At 42.2% G+C, this 24753-nt stretch overlaps 1 protein-coding gene across 1 annotated transcript in view; it reads left to right on the top strand.

Annotated features, from left to right (window-relative positions):
* The window catches only part of iqgap2 (IQ motif containing GTPase activating protein 2), a 296840-nt gene that overhangs the window by 110777 nt on the left and 161310 nt on the right, over positions 1-24753 (top strand). Inside the window, 2 exon segments of the mRNA XM_073048258.1 lie at positions 10271-10427; positions 23685-23762. Coding sequence (XP_072904359.1) covers positions 10271-10427; positions 23685-23762 — 235 coding nt within the window.

The following is a 24753-nucleotide window of genomic DNA, read 5'->3' as shown; positions in this document are numbered from 1 at the left end:
CCGTCATCAAGGAGGTTTACTGACACAGCTGGTTTAACCAGTTGCAGCAAATGATTATTTTTAAAAGTCCAGGGGGGAGTCATCAGAAAGCAGAATGCAGGTTGAATAGGATAAAACTGAATAGTTCTAGCAAGAAGTTTCAGTGGATTGGTGAAGATAATGCACTGATGTTTAGCTGGTTGGAGTTTACAAAGCTCTTCCCAATACACTGCTGCATTGCTATTTAATAGTGGCTTTGGAACAGGAGTTGAATAAGTACTTAAAAGCTTGAGGCCACATAGGGAAAGAGTAAAGGAATTGATTTCCCTTCATTGAGAAAGATCAAGCTACTAGTGTGGGAAGACTACTGCTTAAATGTCAGCTTCTATTCTTGTGCACGTTGTTTAGTTAATCACCTGCATTTAAGCACAGTTGGTGAACAGAATTGTGGATCTGACCAGAGATCACTTCTGCCTCTATTTGACTCAGGATTATAGCTATTGCAATTGTTGAATGTCTGTAATCTCAGAAGTGCTACAATAAGTAGCTGGTAGAGGTGTTGCTGCACACTGTCAATGATCTGGGTTCAGTCCTGATCTCTGGTAAATATCTATTCGGTCTAGGCCTTTCAACATTCAAAAGGTTTCCATGAGATTTCCCCTCATCCTTCTGAATTCCAACGAGTACAGATCCAGAGCCATCAAGCGTTCCTTGGATGATAACCCTTTCATTTTTGGAATCATCCTTGTGAACCTCCTCTGGACCCTCTCCAATGGCAGCACATCTTTTCTAAGATGAGGGGCCCAATACTCAAGGTGAGGCCTCACCAGTGCCTTATAAAGCCTCAGCATCACATCCCTGCTCTTCTATTCTAGACCTCTAAAAATGAATGCTAACACGGCATTTGCCGCCTTCACCACCGACTCAACCTGCGAGTTAACCTTCAGGGTGTTCTGGACTCCCAAGCCCCTCCATCTCAGATTCCTGGATTTTTTCTGCTTGTGGAGTTTTCACGTTCTTCCTGCAATCCCACCGATTTCCTCCAGGTGATCTGGTTTCTTCACACTTTCCCTGTGTCCACTGCAAATCGGCCCCGGTGTTTAAGGGTTGGTAGCAATGCAGCATGGGTAGGGTAGATAATGTGGGGAATGGGATTTCTCTGTGACCTTGCAGAAACTCAATGGACTGAACAACTGCTTCCTGTGTTTTAAGGAAGTGTTAAAAGATTGTTTACTGATAACAGAATGTCAGTGTACAGCATTCTTAATAGCCAGATCATGGAATAAGAAATAATTGATTGTAACTTAAGGTTTCAATCAATGTTATTCCCTTACATTTAGGAATGGATTAAACAGTGCTAAAAGCAGGATGTGAATAATCCATACCTCAACTGTTTTATCTCCCATGGTTCAGTTCCTGCCTACCTACATCCGTGACTCTTCACGCGCTCTTGATCTTTTCAATGATTTCACGTGCCCTGGCCCCCATCACTTATTTTCACTATACACCTCCATTTCCCACCAGGAAGGCCTCAAAGTTCTCAGTTTCTTTCAGACCCAGCCAGTTCCCCCATCTTCTTCACTCTCCATCTGTAGAACTGGTCCTCATTCTCAATCATTTCTCCTTGGGCTCCTCCCACTTCCTTCAACCAAAAGGTGTAGCCATGGGCACTCGCAAGGGTCCCAGCTATGCCTGCCTTTTGGCTAGATGTAACAGTCTCTGTTCCAAACCTACACTGGTGTCCGTCCCCCACTTTTCCTATGCTACATCGACTGCATTGCTGCTGCTTCCTGCACCCATGTGGATCTTGTCGACTTTATCAACTTTGCCTCCAACTTCCACCCTGCCCTCAAATTTACCTGGTCCATTTCTGACACCTCCCTCCCCTTTCTCAATCTCTCTGTCTCTGAAGATGGCTTATCTACAGATAACTTTTACAAACCCACTGGCTCTCACAGTTACCTGGACTGTACCTCTTCTCCCCCACCCCACCCCCATCACTTGTATAAAAAAAAATGCCATCTCCTTCTCTTAATTTCTCCATCTCCACTACATCTACACACTGGATGAGGCCTTTCATGCCAGAACTAGGAAGATGTCCTCCTCCTTCAAAGAAAGAGGCTTCCAATCCTCCACCATCAACACTGCCCTCACCTGTATCTCTTCCGTTTCACACGTCCACCCTCAGCCCATCCTTCTGCCACCCCACCCAGGGATAGGGTTCCTCCTGTCCTCACCTACCACCCCACCAGCCTCCGCATCCAGCACATAATTCTCCGAAACTTCCACCATCTCCAACGGGATCCCACCACTAAGCACATCTCACCTCACCCCTCACTTTCTGCTTTCTGCAGGGATTGCTCCTTACACAAGTTCTTTGTCCACTCGTCCCTCTCCACTGATCTCCCTCCCGGCATTTAACCTTTCAAGCGGAACAAGTGCTACACCTGTCCCTACATCTCCTCCCTCACTACCATTCAGGGCCCCAAACAGTCCTTCCAGGTGAGGTGACACTTCACCTATGAGTCTTTTGGGGCCATCTACTGTATCCAGTATTCCTGGTGTGGCCTCTCCTATATCGGTGAGTCCCGACGCAGTTTGGGTGACTACTTCACCGAGCACCCTTGCTTCATCTGCCAGAAAAAGTGGGATCTCCCAGTGGCCACCCATTTTAATTCAGCTTCCCATTCCCATTCCGACATGCCAGTCCTTGGCCTCCTCCACTGCTGCGATAGAGCCACGCTCATGAAGGAGGAGCAACAGTTTATATTCCATCTGGCTAGCCTCCAACCTGATGGCATGAACATCAATTTCTTGAACTTCCAGTAATGCCCACCCACTTCTCCATTTCCCCTTCTCACCTTATCTCCTTACCTGCCCATCACCTCCCTCTGATGCTCCTCCCCCTTCCCTTTCTTCCATGGCCTTCAGTGCCCTCCTATCAGATTCCCCCTTCTCCAGCCCTTTATCTCTTTCACAAATTGACTTCCCAACTTTCTACTTCGTCCCTCTCCCGATTTCACCTATCACCTACCATATTGTATTTTCTCCTTCCTCCACCACCTCCTACTCAGACTTCTCATCGTTTTTCTCTCCAGTCCTGAGGAAGGGTCTCAGCCCAAAATGCCGACTGTTTGCTCTTTTCCATAGGTGCTGCCTGACCAGCATTTTGTGTGTGTTGCTTGGATTTCCAGCATCTGCAGATTTTCACTTGTTTGGGAATGATATATACGCTGGATAGCATATCCAAGTCCTGGAACGGAGAATTGAAAACAAAAGAACTGAAATTCTCTTGTACCATTTTTTTAAAATTTAATGCTTTTATGTCTGGACAAGCACTTCACGTCCACACCATCTTTCACTTGTACAATAAGGTGACTCATACTTGCCACAATTAGAGCATTTGTATCTGGGTGTTAAATGGCTTTCAATAGTTCTATTTTCTGGATTCATTTTGAATATTTTAACAGTGAAACAGTGATGGGTTTCATATGTTGAAATGTCATAGTTGCCGATATGTAACTGGAATCGTTACATCTAATTAATGTTTAAAACCCCGAGGTGGTAATAAAACAAAGTTCGGTTTACTTGGGTAAAATCCTTTTGATCTTTTGAAGTTACAGTATGCTGTGGATCTTTGTTCAGCTGTTTTGTTACAAGTCTCTGATTAACTGATTGGAGAAGCTTGTTTCCAACCTAGAGGACAGCTAACCCTTGTCAGTATGGATGGGTGAACCATTGTACCTCACAGACTCATTCACAGTATTGTGAGAAACACAGCTAAATGCAATCACTCAGTCGGCAGAACCTAACCACTAATTGGCTGGATTGCTGGCTGAGATCATGACCCTGAGCCCCCTTCAAGTCCAATGCAGTGGACTTACTGCTTTATAATCACTGATTAACCTATTTGACTGATTTAGAATCCCGGTTTCTGCACACTGACATCTCCTGGTGGAACTAAACATAATAGGCAGCAAACATCAGAACATTACTCCTGGAAAACAATCATTTATTTATTTTAAATTTAGGCAATTATTGAACAGAACAAATGTATGGGGTGCAAAGGTTGTTGGCTTGGTAACGTGCCATTCCCAGTTTTCCATTTGTTACTGTCAATGTTTGCTACCACTTTCAGAAATGGGCAAGCTTCCCTTTGTGGAGGGGGATGTAGTTTAAATTTTGACGTCATGATTAAATTTCTTCACCATCCCATTTCCTGAACTGAAACTTGGAGGTCCAACTCTGAAAGGCAATTATAAAATCAAAGTAGAGTTTATTGTACTATTTATGAGGACATGTATGCTTCCTTTCACCAGCATCACATAGCAACATACACAGGAAAAAGATAAATTAAACATTCGTTATGCATTATTTTTACAAGAAAACCCAATGAGACCAAAAGAATTGTTAATTTTAGTACAAAGTGGTCATAGTGTTGTTAAAATGCAGTGATTAGGTTTTTGTCAGTTGATTCAAGAGCTGAAAGATTGAAGAAAAGTAGCTGTTCCTGAATCCAGCGTTGTGCAATTTCAAACAAGTTTCTTGCTAATAATTTTAATATGGACCACAATTGATCATTTGGTGGCAGAAACTTGCATCAGAGTCAGAAAGCTCTTGGTTAAGCCTTTAGCTTCAGTGCAGTACTAAATGTTTTAACAGGTTGAAAGAAGTTATTTTCCTCTTCTGCATAGACGCAAGAGATCTGACAGCACCAGTCTGAAGAGGAGTGGAGAAATTACCTCAGGCTGCATTTCTAAAAACTGTGGCTATCATCACATTGTTGCTATGTGTAAACTGGCCATCAAAATTTCTTAAATTCCACTGTGTTAACTGTTCATTGACTGTAAAAGGTGGTCTGTCCAGAAGAGTCTCAGCCCAAAACACTAACTGTTTATTCATCTCCATAGATGCTGCCTGATCTGCTGAGCTCCTCCAGCACTTTGTACATACTGTATTGCTTTGGATTTCCAGCATCTGTAGAATTTCTCATGTTTTTGAGATATTTTGAAAAGAATGTGAAAGATGTAAAACAAATGTTCATTTTGTACATGACTGATTCTTCACTGAAAGCCTGAATCAGCTGATCATTGTGGTTGCTTTTTTTATTGCAAAATTAAATAATTCCAGCTATATTTTGGATATACACTAGATTCCCTTAACACTGGATAATAATCAGAATTAGGTTTATTATCACCAGCATGTGACGTGAAATTTATCTCAATGCTATTTATCTCAAGTGCCTACTTGAGAGCTTCTGTTGGTTGGGCTCGAACATGGAAGTTGCATCCCAGCTGTCCACGTGATATACAAACCAGGGCAGTACAATATGGAGAGCAAGCTGTTGCCCATGTAGTAAGCTCCCCATCTCCACGCAGCTGATGAACAGCAGAGACTGATACAGACTGGCACCATCAGCAATCACGGGAGTTGCCAGTCCATGTAGGACTGCCTTGGGAACTCCAGCTCCAGATCTTTCCCTCTGGGTGTACTCCCCAAGCCTTCCCCAAGTCAGCAGAGGATTGAGATCAGAGTTCCCCGTCTTCTAGATCAGGGCACAACTGTGCAAGCGCATGGACGTCAGCCAGTTAGAAAACAGAAGAGTTTAAAAGGAGACAGCTTTATAGAGTGGGTGGCAGAGTAGAGGGAGACAGAGTAGGAAGGCGTTGGCTCAACGGGGCTTGGGCGGTAATGGGTTGAGGCGAGGTAGGTTGCTTGTAGACGAGGTGAGACAAAAAGTATGTGTGTGATGCCGGTGTTCTGTACTGGGTGTCAGATGTGGGAAGTCTGGGAGACGGGAGACTCCCACCCTCCCGGACGGCCATGTCTGCGCCAGGTGCGTTGAGCTGCAGCTCCTCAGGGACCACATTAGGGAACTGGAGATGCAGCTCAATGACCTTCGTCTGGTCAGGGAGAGTGAGGAGGTGATAGAAAAGAGCTATAGGCAGGTAGTCCCACCAGGGCATCAGGAGGCGGATAAGAATCCGAGGGGGGCCAATATCCTAGCAAGGAGGTTTGCAAAGACTATTGAGGAGAGCTAAAATGAGAATTCCTGGGGGGTGGGAACTGAACTGAAGAGATGGAGGAAAAGGTGGTTGGCTCACAAGTAGGGAAAGCTTGGAGACAGTGCGGGAGGGAGGATAAGCTGGTGGCAGAGAAGGAACGCGCTCAGACCGATGGGTTGAGATGTGTCTATTTTAATGTGAGGAGTATTATGAATGAAGTGGATGAGTTTAGAGTGTGGATCATTACTTGGAGTTATCATATCGTGGCCATTACAGAGACTTGGATCACTTAGGGGCAGGAATAGTTACTTCGAGTGCCAGGCTTTAGAAGTTTCAGAAAGATCAGGGAGAGAGGCAAAAGAGGTGGGGGCGTGGCACTGTTGATCAGAAATGGTGTCATGGCTGCAGAAAAGGAGGAAGTCATGGAGGGGTTGTCTATGGAGTCTCTGTGGGTGGAAGTTAGGAACAGGAAGGGGTTAATAACTCTACTGGGTATTTTTTTATAGACCATCCAATAGCAACAGGGACATCGAGGAGCAGAACGGGAGGCAGATTCTGGAAAGGTGTAATAATAACACGGTTGTTGTGGTGGGAGATTTTAATTTCCCAAATATCGATTGGGATCTCCCTAGAGCAAGGGGTTTAGATAGAATGGAGTTTGTTAGGTGCGTTCAGGAAGCTTTCTTGACACAATACATAGATAAGCCTACAAGAGGAGAGGCTGTTCTTGATTTGGTATTGGGAAATGAACCTGGTCAGGTGTCAGATCTCTCAGTGGGAGAGTATTTTGGAGATAGTGATCATAATTCTATCTCCTTTACAATAGCATTGGAGAGAGATAGGAACGGAGTTGGGGACATGTTTAATTACAGTAAGGGGAAATATGAGGCTATCAGGCAGGAACTTGGAAACATAAATTGGGAACATATTGTTCTCAGGGAAAAGTACGGCAGAAATATGGCAAATGTTCAGGGGATATTTGTGTGGAGTTCTGCATGGAGTATGTTCCAGTGAGACAGGGAAAGGATGGTAGGCTACAGGAACCATGGTGTACAAAGGCTGTTGTAAATTTCATCAAGGAGAAAAGAAAAGCTTACAAAATGTTCAAAAAAACTAGGCAATGATAGAGATCTAGAAGATTATAAGGCTAGCAGGAAGGAGCTTAAGAAGGAAATTAGCAGAGCCAGAAGAGGCCATGAGAAGGCCTTGGCAGACAGAATTAAGGAAAACCCCAAGGCATTCCACAAGTATGTGAAAAGCAAGAGGATAAGACGTAAGAGAATAGGACCTACTAGTGTGACAGTGGAAAAGTGTGTATGGAACCGGTGGAGATAGCAGACGTATTTGATGAATACTTCAGTATTCACTATGGAAAAGGACCTTGGCAATTGTAGGGATGACTTGCAGCACTGAAAAGCTTGAGCATGTAGTTATTAAGGAAGAGGATGTGCTAGTGCTTTTGGAAAGCATCAGGTCGAATAAGTCACTGGGACAGAACGAGATGTACCCCAGGCTCCTGTAGGAGGTAAGGGAGGAGATTGCTGAGTCCCTGGTGATGATCTTTGCATCATCAATGGGTATGGGAGAGGTTCCAGAGGATTGGAGGGTTGTGGCTATTGTTCCCTTATTCAAGAAAGGGAGTAGAGATAGCCCAGGAAATTATAGACCAGTGAGTCTTACTGAGTGAGTCGTGCCTTACGAGCCTGAATGAATTTTTTGAGGATGTGACTAAACACATTGATGAAGGCAGAGCAGTAGATGTAGTGTATATGGATTTCAGCAAGGCATTTGATAAGGTACCCCATGCAAGGCTTATTGAGAAAGTAAGGAGGCATGGGATCCAAGGGGACATTGCTTTGTGGATCCAGAACTGACATGCCCACAGAAGGCAAAGAGTGGCCATATTCTGCATGGAGGTTGGTGACCAGTGGAGTGCCTCAGGGATCTGTTCTGGGAACCCTACTCTTTGTGATTTTTATGAATGACTTGGATGAGGAAGTGGAGGGATGGGTTAGTAAATTTGCTGATGACACAAAGGTTGGGGGTGTTGTGGATAGTGTGGAGGGCTGTCAGAGGTTACAGCAGGACATTGATAGGATGCAAGACTAGGCTGAGAAGTTCAACCTAGGTAAGTGTGAAGTGGTTCATTTTAGTAGGTCAAATATGATGGCAGAATATAGTATTAATGGCAAGGTTCTTGGCAGTGTGGAGGATCAGAGGGATCTTGGGGTCCAAGTCCATAGGACACTCAAAGCTGCTGCACAGTTTGACTCTGGTTAAGAAGGCATACGGTGCATTGGCCTTCAATCCGGGGAATGAGTTTAAGAGCCAAGAGGTAATGTTGCAGCTATACAGGACCCTGGTCAGACCCCACATGGAGAACCGCTCAGTTCTGGTTGCCTCACTACAGGAAGGATGTGGAAACCATAGAAAGAGTGCAGAGGATTTACGAGGATGTTGCCTGAATTGGGGAGCATGCCTTATGAGAATAGGTTGAGTGAACTCGGCCTTTTCTCCTTGGAGTGACAGAGGATGAGAGGGGAACTGATAAAGGTGTATAAGATGATGAGAGGCATTGATTGTGTGGATAGAGGCTTTTCCCCAGGGCTGAAATGGCTAGCAGGAGAGGGCACAGTTTTAAGGTGCTTGGAAGTAGGTACAAAGGAGATGTTGGGGGTATGTGTTTTACGCAGAGAGTGGTGAGTGTGTGGAATGGGCTGCCTGCAACGGTGGTGGAGATACATACAACAGGGTCTTCTCAGAGTCTCCTGGATAGGTACATGGAGCTTAGAAGAAAAGAGGGCTATGGGTAACCCTAGGTAATTCTAAGGTAAGGACACATTCGACATAGCTTTGTAGGCTTTCTAAGTTTCTAGATGAGTTGCCAGTCACAGGTGTGGAGCCCCATCTGCCTGAAGTGTCTGGTTTTAAGGCGCCAGTAACCCATCTTTGCCCCGCCAGCTCTTAGTAGATATGGTTCTGCCAGGCTTAGTTGGTCTGCTACATGTGAAAGCTAGGAGCTAGACTTGGTTGTCGGAAGCTATTTGATGTGCATGCCATTAGGAGCATTTAATAGGTGGTGGGAGCTTGCCCCCATTACGACCACCAACCCCCCCCCCCCCACCACCACCACAGGCTATAACACCCTTATGGAACCAAGTGCCTACTCATTAGTGAATTTAAGCTTGCGGATGAAATGAATGTGGCCAGAATTAAGAAGTACAGTTGACGTTTTGGGTCGAGACCCTTCGTCTGTACTAACTGAAAGAAGAAGTATCTCTCATAGATATTTCCTATAGATGCTGCCTGGCCTGCTGCGTTCCACCAGCAGTTTGTTTGTGTTGCTTGAATTTCCAGCATCTGCAGATTTCCTCATGTGGCCCTAATTATACTGCTTTCGAATTATTCAGAAATAACTGAATTTGTGAAGATTTTTAGGTAAAACAAAAAAATTTCCCCTGGAAGTGTACTTATTTATTGTAATGTAGTTCATATTTTAGAAAACCTCAAGGCAGAATCTATAGTGGTCAATGTAAATTAAAGTACATTAGTCCATTGAAATGTGTGATATAATTATCCAACCTATCCCAAACTAGTTTTGTAAGTTGGATACAGAATTGTCATGGTCAAGACAGGGTAGTGGTGGAGAATTATTTTTCTTGGAGGGCTGTGATCAGTGGTGTTCCTCAATCATCAAAGCTGTGAACTATTTATAATACCTATTAATGATTTGGATGAAAATCTAAGTGTTTTGATAAGCTTGCAGATAACATGGAGGTACTGTATAGTGGACTTGTTGGATACTGTAAATTTACCCTTCATGTAGGTGGATGACAAAGGAATCCATGGAAGACTGATGGGAATTTGAGATGAATAGGCTATTAGGAAGTGAGTGGAGCAATGGGATTGCTCTGCGAACCTGCAGAATAATTGGGTAAATGACCTCCTATGTTGTGACAATTATTGATAGAAGTCAGTGTGGTTATTCTTCTTAATCGCTCGTTCCCTTCAAAGTCATGTCCAGTGATGCTTAAACTAAGAACTGAGGAGAATTAAAAAAAAATCCAGAGTTGTAAACTTGCCACATTTGTTCTGCTTTCATTGTGCAGTGGTCATAACTCGTAGTATGTGTCTTGTGCAGGCATGCACACTCTATGAAAGGACTTGAAGATGTTGCCTAAATAGAAATCCCTTGTGTGTAATCATGTTTCAGATGGTAAATGTTGGGCAAGTCTTGATGAAACGTGGAAAAAATGCTCATCAGTTTATTATAACTTATTTTCTAGATGGATGGAAGCCTGTCTACGTGAAGAGTTGCCCCCGACCACAGAGCTTGAGGAAGGGCTGAGAAATGGAGTTTATCTTGTTAAACTTGCTAAGTTCTTTGCCCCTAAATTGGTGTCTGACAGAAGGATCTACGATATTGAACAAACAAGATTCAAGGTATGGAAATGATTTGTCACTGCAATGCATAAGAGTGCAAGATCTCAATGTTACAGCACAGTTGGTCAACTGTGTGTAACCATCTTCAAACTTTGAGTTGGATCTGCTCTCCGGAAAGTGCCATTTCTGGATTTGGAATAATTTATGCTTAGCAGTGGCCTTCGAGTGCCTCAATGAAATTTCTAATGCTTAAAAAAAAAATGACTCCTGCATGAATTTCACTAAATGAAGCTCAATCTCAGAAGTGAAGTCAAATGTGATGCCACTGAAACAAAGCACGATGAGTGCATCTGAGCAGAAATTCATTTTTTTTTTATTTGCACTTTTTTTTTTCTCTGGATTTTCTGTGTTTATTCCCTCACGGTGGTGACTTCTACTAGGTAATGACACTGGACACTTGTCCTGTATCTTGGTAACTAGCTATTTATAGTCTTGATTATAAATTTTGACAGACTGATTCGTCATTGGCATATTTCAGTGGAACCCAAATCTGTTCCTTTCCAGAAACCTAGCTGACTTGTACGCATCCACAACTTAACACTGGTTATTATTGGTAACAGCAATCTTGTCAAATTTATTTTGTTGCTGCGTTCTTTCCCAGTGACACACCACAGCAGAAGTGGTGATGTTGAAGCCAGAGTCACTGCAATACATATGGTTAAGATGACTATGTCTAGACAGATTAAAAATCACCTTGACAGTTTCCTTATGTGCATAACCCAAAACAGCACTATTGTACACCTTTGACATTCCCTATTTTAACTGTAAGTGATGTGTTAATGTACATATCTTTAGTATTAGCTCGTTTGTAATTCGTTAGATGTATATTTATTGGCACTTGTAAATTATATAAGGTATGTAATGTGCCATATTCCTGCATTAATTTGCATTGCTTGAACTACATCATTGATGTACATACTATGTATATATTATATTTTTCTGTTCACACCTGTTATGCTTTTACCTATGTTATTTTGTCCTGGCAAATTTCATGTAAGATGTGTGTGAGATGCTGAATGCATTGGTTATTTCCCCTGTTAGAATGGGAAAACATCTTGGGAATTCAAATGATGCTTTGAAGTATGTTGTGTGTTTGTAAAATCTTGCACTCTGCTTTTGTATTTAAGGTTCAAAGTCAGTTTGACTCAGCCGCTTCCTCATAACAGATCCCTATACACTGATTGCCTGTGCTGTGTGCAATCTGCGTATGAGATGATGCCATAGACAGCATCTTATTGAAGATGATGTTCAAAATAAATTTGGTTAACATTCGACACGATATTTATTGTGTAACTGTTGCGTGGAAGTTTATTTGCTGAAGTTTTTTAATCATGTTGTAAATGCTCAATATTTTTCAAATTTCAATGATGTGTTAATGTTATTGAGTGTCAAATTTTGCAATGGTCATCATGGCGACTGTTGACACAAATTGTATGTCATGGTAGTAATCAATACGGAAGGAAAGAACAAATATGGCTTTAAAAGACCGGAAGGGATGTATGTCCTTCTGTGATATTTTACGTTGTTGGAATTGCATTGTCACATTAATATCTGTTCTCTTTAAACTTGACCTAATATGCAGTATTCACCACCCCCTTAGAATTTTTCATTTTTTATTGTTTTACAACACTGAATCACAGTGGATTTAATTGGGCTTTTTTGACACTGATCAACAGAAAGACTCCTTCATATCAAAGTGACAACAGATCTTTACATTCCAACTTGCTGGACAAGTCCCACAGAATTCCATGACTGTTGTTCTGTCTTTCTGCTTGCATTTTATAGTTTTTTTAATGAATACAGGGCCTGTGCCAGTATGGCACACCACTAGCTGGCACACCCTGACAGGTACTTCACCATGCCACGCCTCTAACTGGGACAGAATTGTAAAAATTTAGGAAAGAAGGGTGGGGAGATCGTAGCAATCATCAGTAATAGGGTAGAGACAAAGTGAGAGAGTCTGGAAGAAAATAAGGAAAGGATGATGGGGGTGGGGCTTTCATTCAGCTAATCTGTTTGGAGGAGGTGTAAATAGCAGAAGAGTGGAGCAGATGGAAAAAAACTTGTTGGAACTGTGAAGTACAAAATGCAGCGATTGCTGGAAAAACTGAAACGGAGGTGTTTTGCACAGCACTGAAATAGGCATACAGCCCACCACATCCATACTGGTACTTCTGCCCATTGACAATAATCCAATCTTTTCTTCATTCCCTTCTATGCTTTGCCTATTGGAGTGTTTGTTGAAATGCTTCTTCAATGTGGTAATTGTATCTGACTGCTCCATCTCTGCTGTCAACAATTTCTAAATATGAACCCCATTTTTTAAAAAAAATAGACTTTCCTTCAAGTTTGCTTTAAAACCATTTCTCTCACCTTCAACCTATGCCCTCTTGCTTTTGATATCAATTACTTGAGTGGAAGATTCTGACTCTCTACCCTATCTGAGCCTCTAATGCAAGCTTCAATTTCCAAACACAATGCCAACAGTACCATTGGCATTACAACCACAAAACCCACACCGCAGTATCCATTTGGAATAAATTTGTGCATTTAATTCATCAGTTACCTAGCAAAAAAAAAACAGCCCAAATTTTTCGTCAGCAAAAACTGTGAATAAATGAATGCTAGAAATATGCCAAATGTATTTTTCATCCAAACTATTTTGCCTGTTCTTTAAATATCATATTTCATTAGTCATCAGTTATGAAATTCAGTAGTCAAGTGAGAGTTGACCCGCATAGCAATAACCAGATTATTATCACTGAGCTGTGTCATGGAATTTGTTGTTCCCTGGTAGTAGGACAGTGCAAAATGTAGAAATTGCTATGTGCTACAAAAAGAACATTGAGTAGTGAGGTTGTGTTTGTGGAGCATTCAGAAATGTCATGGCACAGGGGAAGAAGCTCTTCCTAAAATACTGAGTGTGGTTCTTCAGGCTCCCGTACCTCTGGCAGTAATGAGAAGAGGGCATGTCCGAGATGGTGAGGGTCCTTAATGATGGATGCCTTCCTGAAGATGTCCTCAATGGTAGGGAGGACTCCGTGATGCAGCTGCCCTCCGCAACCTCCTCCAATCCTGCACTTTGTAATGTGTCCTGTCTAAATGCTCTCCATGTAGAAATTAGTTGGTCTTTGGTGACAGACCAAATGTCCTCAAACTCCTCATGAAGTATAGCCACTGGCATTCCTCCTTTGTTACTGCAGCAGTGTGTTGAGCCTGTCTAGGATGGTCATGCCCATGAACTTGAAGCTGCTCAACTTTTTCACTGCTAAGCCCTCAATGAGGACTGTTGCATGCGTTCCTGACATCCCCTTTCTGAAGTCTGCAATTAATTCCTTGGTTTTGCCGACATTGAATGCAAGGTTGTTGTCATGGCATCACTCAACCAGCCAATCGGTGTCTCTCCTGCATGCCTCTTCATTACCATCTGAGATTCTGCTAACAGGTCAGGCTTCAGTCTGCTTTGCTCCAGGGAAAACTTACCCAGACTTTCCAGTCTCTCCCCAGAATTAAAATAATTCCAATGCAGGCAATATCCGGTAAATCTCCTCTCTAAAGGAAAATGCTGGGGAAATTCCTTGTGGAGGAACTTAGAGCTCAGTCTCTGTGATGTAGTATGTGACAGCTGATTTACAGCCTGTAAATGGCTGTCAAACCTAGACATCACATGTGTGCAGTTCTGGATAGTTCATTGTGTAGCATGGATGGCAAGAATATGGAAGTCCTTTGGAGATTTGTTAGAATTTTACCAAGGCTGAACTTCAGATGGAGATTGAGACTTGATAGAAGTATTCAAAGTTGCATAAATAAGGGCAAGCTGTTTTCAGCAACCTTCCTTTGGAAAGCCCGTCCACTACACAAGCCTTTCCTGTATCCTGGTTTCAACAAAGAACGGCAACCTCACGTGATGCTCTGGTCTCATTGTAAAGTGTAGGGTTAAAATAAAAACACTAAATGCTGAAATCACTCAGTTGAACCTGTAGCATATGTGAAAAGAAAAAGAGAGGTACATGGAGCTTAGAAAAACAGAGGGCTATGGGTAACCCTAGGTAATTTCTAAGGTAAGGACGTGTTTGGCACAGCTTTGTGGGCTGAAGGGCCTGTATTGTGCTGTAGATTTTCTGTGTTTCTGTGTGATACTTCAGGTTGAAGTCTCTTCGTTGAAACTAAGGAGGACCGAAAATTTGCGGAGAGGACAGGGAGAGTATGGACGGGGCAAAGGGAACATCTCAGACAGGAGGAAGCCAGTGTTATGCTGGGGATGGGCAACACGCAAACTCACTTTGTCAGTGGAGTAAAGCAGGGTCTTTTATTCCAAAAAGCTATAAAATGTGAGCAGAAAGACAATTCCATGCCTGTGTTGTTCATGCCCAGCAAGTTGGAGTGTAAATATGAGGGAGAGAATCTACGGCATTATCATAGGTAGATGACCTGACCAACTCTGATACCTGCTGAGCAAGTGAGTTTCCTGAATTTGGCAAATTTGTTACGGATTCTGGAAGATGACATGGTGTTCCTTAAGCTTGTTGTTTTGCCTCTTTTCATATCCCACCCCTGTACTATCTACTCAGTACCTTGTAGATTATGAGGCTGCCTTTCCTTATAAACAAAAGCTTCATCTCTGTAATCAGCCTAGTAAACTTCCCCTGACTGCCTTAAACAAGGAGACTATATTAGTCTGTACTATAGTTACCCAGGTGTGATCTCACTAACATCCTGTAGAAGTGTAACAATGCTAGTCAACTTTCACAGGGCGTCTTCTTATAATATAGGCAGTGGTTATACATGCCTTCCTCATTAATATCCGTGTCTACACATTGGCTTTCTTTCTGCATGAAATTGCAGCATCCTGTAATCTCCCTCTGTTTGAACTGCTTCATCTGACAAATAGTGCTCACTCACTTCATCTATCTATATCCCTTTGCAGGTACTCCATTCTATCCCCAACCACAAAGTACACTGCAGATGCTGTGGTCAAAGCAACACACACAACACGCTGGAGGAACTCAGCAGGCTGGGCTGCCCGACCTGCTGAGTTCCTCCAGCGTGTTGTGTGTGTGTGCCTTTCTATCCCTGATTTGACAGAGCAAGGGTAGTGGAACTATCAGCAACTTTTGCTGACACAGGATGAATTTGCAAACTGCGTACAGATGACATCGGAAGCCAGACTGAGCCTGGGTCACTACCCGTACCACTCCACTGCCCTAAATAAAGATAAAGACCTTAGTTTTGTCTTCGATGCTGAAAGCTGGATTGGTAAAAGTGGAACAGATATGGTTTGTACATTAAAATTTCTACAAGGAGTTTAAGGTGAATTACTTTAAAAGTTACTGCAGAAGGTAGGAGGACATTATTTGGTAATTACAGGAACTTGATAGAGATAGACAAATTGGAAAGGAGACCTAGTCACTTTAATAAAGATAGAAAAAGGGTGTTGGCTTAGCAAATCAGGAAGTGGAATCTGTTAGGGTGGAGCTGAGAATCAACAAGGGCAGAGGATCTTCATTTAAGTGTATATGGCTCCCAAACTGTTGTAGAAATGCAGAACATAAATGTAAGTCAGTAAATTAAGTGTATGTAGCAAGGGTACACTCCATGCACACGGAAACTTAAATCTGCATGTAGACCAGCAAACTAAATTAGCAACAATCTTGTGGAAGAGGTATTTGTGGGATGTTTGAAAATGGGTTTCTAAATCATTATACTAAGGACCCAATTTTATATCTAGTATTGTGAAACAGGAAAGCTTAATGAATGATTGGGTCACTTAGAAAGGCCTTAAGAGATTCTAACATAATAGAATTTTAAATAAAAATTGATTTAGTCTGAATAAAGCAATTTATGATTGGCTATGGAACTACATTAAAAGTTATGAGAATATTTAAATAATGGCCAAGATTTAAATTGTTAATATAATGTTTAAAAATAATGTTCATCTTTTTAGGCAAAACGGACAATAGGAAATTTGGCCTACCAGGAGAGGATAAATGTTGAACTAGATCAAAGGAAAAAACTTGTAACATTTCCAAAAGGAAGCAGTTAACCTGAGGTTTCAGAATTCAGTGAAGAGAGACCTAGATTTAAAAAAAAATTCAGCATATGAGAATTGCGACCAACAAACATAAAGTAAATGGGTTGTAAGTTCTGTGGATATAAAGGAAGGGAAAGCTTACCAAAAGTTAATTGAGATCACTACACCACAAGATGACCCGATCAACTAGGGGATAGAACCATAGAACACTACAGCACAGTACAGGCCCTTCAGCCCTCCATGTTGTGCCAACCCATATAATCCTTAAAAAAAAAGTACTAAACCCACACTACCCCATAACCCTCCATTTTTCTTTCATCCATGTGCCTGTCCAAGAGGTTCTTAAATACCCCTAATGTTTTAGCCTCCACCACCATCCCTGGCAAGTCATTCCAGGCACTCACAACCCTTTGTGTAAAAAAAACAAACCAAAAAAAACAACTTACCCCTGATGTCTCCCCTAAACTTCCCTCCCTTAATTTTGTACATATGCCCTCTGGTGTTTGCTATTGGTGCCCTGGGAAACAGGTACTGACTATCCACCCTATCTATGCCTCTCATAATCTTGTAGACCTCTATCAAGTCCCCTCTCATTCTTCTATGCTCCAAAGAGAAAAGTCCCAGCTCTGCTAACCTTGCTTCATGTGACTTGTTCTCCAAACCAGGCAACATCCTGGTAAATCTCCTCTGCACCCTCTCCATAGCTTCCACATCCTTCCTATAATGAGGTGACCAGAATTGAACACAATACTCTTAAGTGCGGTCTCACCAGAGATTTGTAGAGTTGCAACATGACCTCTCTACTCTTGAACTCAATCCCCCTGTAAATGAAGCCTAGCATCCCATAGGCCTTCTTAACTACCCTATCAACCTGTGCAGCAACCTTGAGGAATGTATGGATTTGAACCCCAAGGTCCCTTTGTTCATCCACACTCCTAAGTAACTGACCATTAATCCTGTACTCAGTCTTCTGGTTTGTCCTTCCAAAATGCATCACCTCACACTTGTCCAGATTGAACTCCATCTGTCATTTTTCTGCCCAACTCTGCAGCCTGTCTATATTGTCTTGTAACCTTCGACAACCTACAGCTCCATCCACAACTCCTCCAATCTTCATGTCATCTGCAAACTTACTCACCCATCCTTCCACCTCTACATCCAGGTCATTTATAAAAATCACAAATAGCAGGGGTCCTAGGACAGATCCCTGCGGCACTCCACTAGTCACCAACCTCCAGGCAGAATACTTTCCTTCCACAACTACCCTCTGCTTTCTTCCTTTAAGCCAATTTTTTATCCAAACAGCCAAGGTTCCACATCCCATGCCTCATGACTTTCTGGATGAGTCTCTCATGAGAGTCCTTGTCAAATGCTTTGCTAAAGTCCATGTAGACCACATCCACTGCCTTACCCTCATCAATTTATTTTGTTACCTCTTCAAAAAACTCAATCAGGCTCGTGAGGCACGATCTTCCCTTCACAAAGCCATGTTAACTGTCCTTGAGTAGACTGTACTTCTCCAAATGCTTGTAGATCCTATCCTTAAGAATCCTTTCCAGTAGTTTGCAGACCACCGACGTAAGACTCACTGGTCTATAGCTCCCAGGTTTCTCTCTATTACCTTTTTAAACAAGGGAACTACATTTGCCATTCTCCAGTCCTCCGGCACTTCCCCTGCAGCCAAAGAGGATTCCAAGATCATAGCTAATGCTCCTGCGATCTCTTCTCTCAATTCCCACAACAACCTGGGGTGTATCTTATCTGGCTCTGGGGATTTGTCAATCTTAATGTTTTTAAGAAGATCCAGCACTACTACTTCCTTAATCTCCACATTGTCCAGCACACAGGCCCACTCTACTTTGACCTCATCCAGATCAAGATCCTTTTCACTTGTGAATACTGAAGCAAAGTATTCATTTAGGACCTCCCCAACCTCCTCTGCTTCCAGGCACATGTTGCCATCTTTATCCTTTAGCGGTCCCACCTTCGTTCTCATCATCCTCCTATTCATCACATACGCATAGAATGCCTTGGGGTTCTCCTTAATCCTACATGCCAAGGCCTTCTCATGCCCCCTTCAAGCTCTCCTCAGTCCTTTCTTTAGCCCCTTCCTAGCTACCCTATATTTCTCATAAGCGCCTCCTACTTCCTGCTTCTTATATCTAACATATGCTTCCTTTTTCCTCTTGACGAGTTGCCTCACATGTTTTGTCTGCCACTGTTCCCTTTTCCTACCATTTTTTCCTTGCCTCAGTGGGACAAACCTATCCTGAACCCAGCTCAAGTGGTCCCTAAGCTTCTCCCACATTACTTCTGTGCTTTCCCCTTTGAACATCTGTTTCCAATTTACTCTCACTAGTTCCTGCCTCATCCCTTCAAAGTTAACCCTTCCCCAGTTAAGCACTTTACCATTTTGTCTGGATTTTATCCCTTTCCATAGCTATGCTGAAGCTAAGGGAGTTGTGGTCACTCTCACCAAAATGGTCCCCCATCAAGAGGTCTGTCACCTGACCAGGTTCATTACGCAGAACTAGATCCAGTATAGCCTCTCCTCTCGTCGGCCAGTCCACGTACTGTGTCAGGAATCCTTCTTGAACACACCTGACAAATTCAGCCCCATCTATCCCCCTTGCACTCAGGAGGTGCCAGTCAATATCAGGGAATTGAAATCACCCATAACTACTACCCTGTATTTCCTGCATCATTCTAAAATCTGCCTGCTTATCTGCTCCTCGGTGTCCTGAGGGCTATTTGGGGGACTATAGACTACTCCCAGCACAGTGATTGATCCCTTCCTATTTCTGACTTCCACCCAGACAAACTCCGTGGACACTTCTTCTGCAGCATCCTCCCTTTCTATAGCCGTGATACTCTCCCTGACCAGCAATGCCACTCCCCCCACCCCCCCACCTCCCAACCTATTCCTTTTAAAACACCTGAACCCTGGGATCTGCATCATCCAATCCTGCCCTTCCTCCAACCAAGTTTCAGTAACGACCACAACATCGTAATTTCACGTACTAATCCATGCTCTAAGTTCATCCTCCTTGTTCCTAATACTCCTAGCATTGAAATAGACACATTCAACCCCTTTAACTGGCTACAATTATGTTCTGTCCCCTGCTTGTCCTTCCTCATCAACTCAGAACTCTTAGCATCATGCCCTTGTCCTTCTACCTCAATCCCTGCACTCACATTCTGATTCCCACCCCACTGCCAAACTAGTTTAAACCCTCCCCAACAGCTCCGTCAAACCTACCCGCCAAGATATTGGCCCCCCTGGGATTCAAGTGCAACCCATCCTTTTTGTACAGATCACACCTGCCCCAAAAGAGGTCCCAATGATCCAGAAATCTGAATCCCTGCCCCCTGCTCCAAACCCTCAGCCACGCATTTATCCTCCACCTCATTCTATTCCTATTCTCACTGTCGCGTGGCACAGGCAGTAATCCCGAGATTACTACCTTTGAGGTCCTGCTTTTCAACTTCCTTCCTAACTCCCTGTAGTCTTCTTTCAGGACCTCTTCCCTTTTCCTACCTATGAAACTTTATAAAATAAAGGAAAATATGCACGTGTTCTATTCTCCACACAAGAAGATGCATCCATCCGCCTGGGTGTAATGAAGGATGACTGGTCTAGACTGAATGTAGAATTCAAAGAAATTATCACTTGTTTTAAAAATATAAGCAAAGTAATAGAAACTAAAAGATAAATGTGCAAGGCGTGAAGGGCTGCATCTTGGGTGTTTGAAGTAAGCGGCTATGGAGCTGGTGTGCAGACTCGTTATCATTGTCCAGAACTTCAAGATTCTCAAGTGGTTCTCATAGATTGGAAAGTAGAAAGTGTATATCCATTACTTGAGGAGGCAGCGAGATGAAAGATAACTAGGGACCAGTTAGCTTGTCGACACCATTTGTGAAAATGTTAGAATCTGTTAGGAAAAAAGTGATACAAGATACTTGGAAAATAATAAAAGGATTGGGATTTATGAAAGTGAAAATTTTGACGTCCTAACCAGCAGTATAGATGAGGCTGAACTAGTTGCTGTGATATGTTTGAACATTCAGAATGCCTTTGGTAAGGAGTCAGTCTAGAGGCCGGTAAGCAAAATTAGAGCAGAATGTACAGGTGTGGACTGAGGTTTGCTGAACTCTGCATTCCATTTACACTTCTCCTAATCCATTTGGTATTATCCAGAATCTTAGCAATTTAGGGTAAAGATCAGGCTATTTCAGCATATCTGAGCTCCAGACATCTTTTAAATCTCCAAAGGAACCAACAAAATGTGTTAATTTTGACAAGTCCTTTGTCAGGATATATGGTATTTGTTAGAATCTTGTATTGGGATAATCTACAATCCTCTACTAGAATTTCACATGCTTTCAGGATATATCCTTACAGTTTCTAACTTGGTCACACAATTGCTACAATCGGTTTTGTTTTTGTAACACATTGTTTATTTTGGGTTTTGGCTGCTGTTTGTTGTAGGAGTTACAGGTGCTTCCTTGTTCAATGCCTTATGGAGCTTTGTGTTTCAAAAATATATCCATCAAGTATTATTTACCTTTTAAAGACCTCGTGATGATTTTTCACTAAATCCACGTCCTCTCTCCATCAGCTTTACAATCTTCGTGAACTTGCACGGTCCCAGAGCTCAGCTATCCCGTATATCCCATGGGCTTGACATTCTTCAGTAGGATGCTGCTAAGCTTCAGTTCTGTGTTCCAGCAAGTCAGCTTTCTGATTATTCCCAAAACTCCTCATGAGTATCAGGAATCCCCAGCTGTCGGAGGTGCCTTGCACCTTACAGACTTTTCCTGAGCTTTTCTTTTTATTTTTGTATCCTCTCTGCTCTTCTGGAAGCTGAGATTTTATGATCCGTGCTATTTCTACCTGACTGCTGTACTTTTTTTTATTAAAATAATCTCACCCATGCTTTATCATTCTGAAAGACAAAGTCGTGCTTGGCCAATACTTAATTTTCCTCCACCCATCTATTTCTTCCTCCACTGAAAGATGTGCAGTTGCACGCTGGGCAGCCCAGCGGGGCAGCAAGGAGTGCATCTGCTCCACAACTCCAGTGGGCAGACTTCGATCCTGACCCTGGACTCTGCCTGTGTGGAATTTGCACACAAACTGATTCTGGGACTGCACAGGTTTCTTCTGGACGCTGTGGTTTTTATCCCACACCCCAACGACGCGCAGGGTGGTGGGTTAATTGTTCACTGCAAATTTGCCCCTTGTAGTGTAGGTGGGTGGTAGAATCTGGGGGCAGTTGACGGGCAAGTGATGAAAACAATAAGAATAGTGTCGGATTACTGTAAGTGCACGATTGACGGTTGACACAGACTCAATAAACCAAAAAACATCTTCCAAGAGGGACTGGGTACTCCACCACTGGACTCCAAGAAGAGTCCACTGTTGGAGTGAATCAAATTCAGAATCAGATTTATTATCACCGGCATGTGTCGTGAAATTAGTTAACTTAGCAGCAGCAGTTCAATGCAATACATAATCTAGAAGATAAGAAAAATAATAAATAAATAGATTGCCTACAGTGAACAATTTAGGAAAGTTGGGACTTGAGAGATCAAATAGATTTTTGCAGGAGATGTGAATCTCTGAACAAAGGTCAGTGCTGACAGCAATTCAGGCCAACCAATTGCTACGTGAAAGCTGTAACAACTGTACATGTGAATGTTGGAGGTATTTTGTGCAAGGCATAGTGTAATATGTGGCAACTAATTGTTTTTGGCAATGCAGATTGACACAAGAATGTTAGGCAGGATGGTTGGAAAACTTGTTCTTTGACCAATGCTATAAAAAGTTCTCAGATTGTTTAAATTTAAGAGATCAGCAGAAGACAATCTCCCTCAAAAGATAACCAGCAGGTCAGTTATTTTAAAAAAAAAACTACACTTCTAAACTATGGAATTCAATACCTGAAACTATAAGGGATGCAGACAGTTGACTTTTAAATGCCAGCTTAAAACTGATTTATTTAACATTGCTTTAAACTAACAATAGACAATAGGTGCAGAAATAGACCATTCGGCCCTTCAAGCCTGCACCGCCATTCTGATATCATGGCTGATCATCTACTATCAATACCCGGTTCCTGCCTTGTCCCCATATCCCTTGATTCCCCTATCCATAAGATACCTATCTAGCTCCTTCTTGAAAGCATCTAGAGAATTGGCCTCCACTGCCTTCCAAGGCAGTGCATTCCAGACCCCCACAACTCTCTGGGAGAAGACATTTTTCCTTAACTCTGTCCTAAATGACCTTCCCCTTACTCTCAAACCATGCCCTCTGGTACTGGACTCTCCCATCTGCTTGTCTTTTGTTTTCATGTTTATTTTTTATTTTATTTTCATGTTAGTACTTTTATCCTATTGTAAAGCACTTTGAATGACATCTGTATGAAAAGTGCTCTATAAATAAAATTAATATTATAATTAAGAGTTTTTAAGCTTATTTCAACCATTAAAGCAGACACATGCTTTGGCTCAATGACTTAAATCATTTAATGAAGAATACCAAACAGGTTGGGTATATCAACATCGGTGTTCAATTTGAGATATTTGTTTACCAAATCAATGACATTTAGTTGAAGAAAACTAAATCTGTTCCAAATTTTTGAAATTAAATCATTTGTATTATAGTTGAGCCCACTCGGATTTCTAAAGTGCTGAGAGCAAGGTGGTTGATTTTGCTTTTTGCTGCTTTCACTGGTTAATATGCTTAGCAACCAAAACCCAAACCGTACTCTAATGTTTTTTTGATAAATCTGAAAATGAGAGGCATTTGCTGAAATAAGCTTATTTGGAAATTTCTGAAGTTTGAAAGTACAGTTTAGGGTGGTACCTTGACAGTACTATCTGTAGTGTACGGGATTAAATTTTGTGAACTGATGTACATTTGCATTTGAAGCTGTAAAACATAGGAACAGAATTAGGCCATTGAGTCTGCTCCACGGCTGATTTATTATCCCTCACAACCCCTTCTCCCTGTAACCACTGATACCCTGACGAATCAAGAACCTGTCAAATATTGCTTTATAGATGTCCAAATACTTGGCCTCCGTAGCTGTCTGTGGCAATGAATTCCACAGATTCACACCCTCTGGCTAAAATCTACAGTGAGGTAATGAAGAATATTTTAAAATCTAAATATATTTGTGATTTTAAAATCCATTAATTTAATTTGTTTTTCTTGTATCAAGCGTTCTGGATTGCATTATCGACATACAGACAATACAGTGCAGTGGCTCAGGGCAATGGAGTCGATGGGGTTACCCAAGGTAAGCATGCCTTTGTGTAAACTGTACAATTACGCATCAAATATGTACATATTTTTCCATCCTCCTTTGTGCCTATATACTTCCAGTTTCCATGTTCCCAACACACTTTTATTGAGGATAAGGATTTGGATTTTGATCTGAGGTGCCTAGAATAATTAATGGATTTGTTGGAAAGTTTGGAGCTGTTTCCTCTCAAGGGGGATCTTAAATCAAGCTGGCAGAAACTTAAAATTCAAGGAATAACCTCAGAAAGCATAATATTAGAAATGTGGAATTCATTCCCCTGAAAAACTGTGGAGGTCAGATCAAATATAAATTTCCAAGCCTGAGACATTTTTGTTTAGTAAGTGGGTTGTGGGTGTCTGGATTCAAGGAACCTGAATTAAGTCATGATTAATACAGCCAGGTCATCCTATCTAGAAATTCTCAAGGTCCTTTGTAATTTATGACAGAATTCAGTAAATTTTGGTTATTAAGTTAATAGGGGAATGGGAGGTTAGTATAGGAAAGGGACATTGTGATAACCATAATAACAATTACAGCACGGAAACAGGCCATCTCGGCCCTTCTAGTCCATGCCGAACTCTTACTCTCACCTAGTCCCACCGACCTGCACTCAGCCCATAACCCTCCACTCCTTTCCTGTCCATAAACCTATCTAATTTTTTTTAAATGACAATATCGAACCTGCCTCTACCACTTCTGCTGGAAGCTCGTTCCACACAGCTACCACTCTCTGAGTAAAGAAGTTCCCCCTCGTGTTAGCCCTAAATTTTTGCCCCTTAACTCTCAACTCATGTCCTCTTGTTTGAATCTCCCCTACTCTCAATGGAAAAAGCCTATCCACGACAACTCTATCTATCCCCCTCAAAATTTTAAATACCTCTATCAAGTCCCCCCTCAACCTTCTATGCTCCAAAGAATGAAGACCTAATTTGTTCAACCTTTCTCTGTAACTTATGTGCTGAAACCCAGGTAACAGTCTAGTAAA

The sequence above is a fragment of the Hemitrygon akajei genome, chromosome 6 (assembly GCF_048418815.1).
Source record: "Hemitrygon akajei chromosome 6, sHemAka1.3, whole genome shotgun sequence".
NCBI lineage: Eukaryota > Metazoa > Chordata > Chondrichthyes > Myliobatiformes > Dasyatidae > Hemitrygon > Hemitrygon akajei.
Note: the sequence above shows the minus strand (reverse complement) of the source record. Positions and strands in the feature narration are given on the sequence as shown.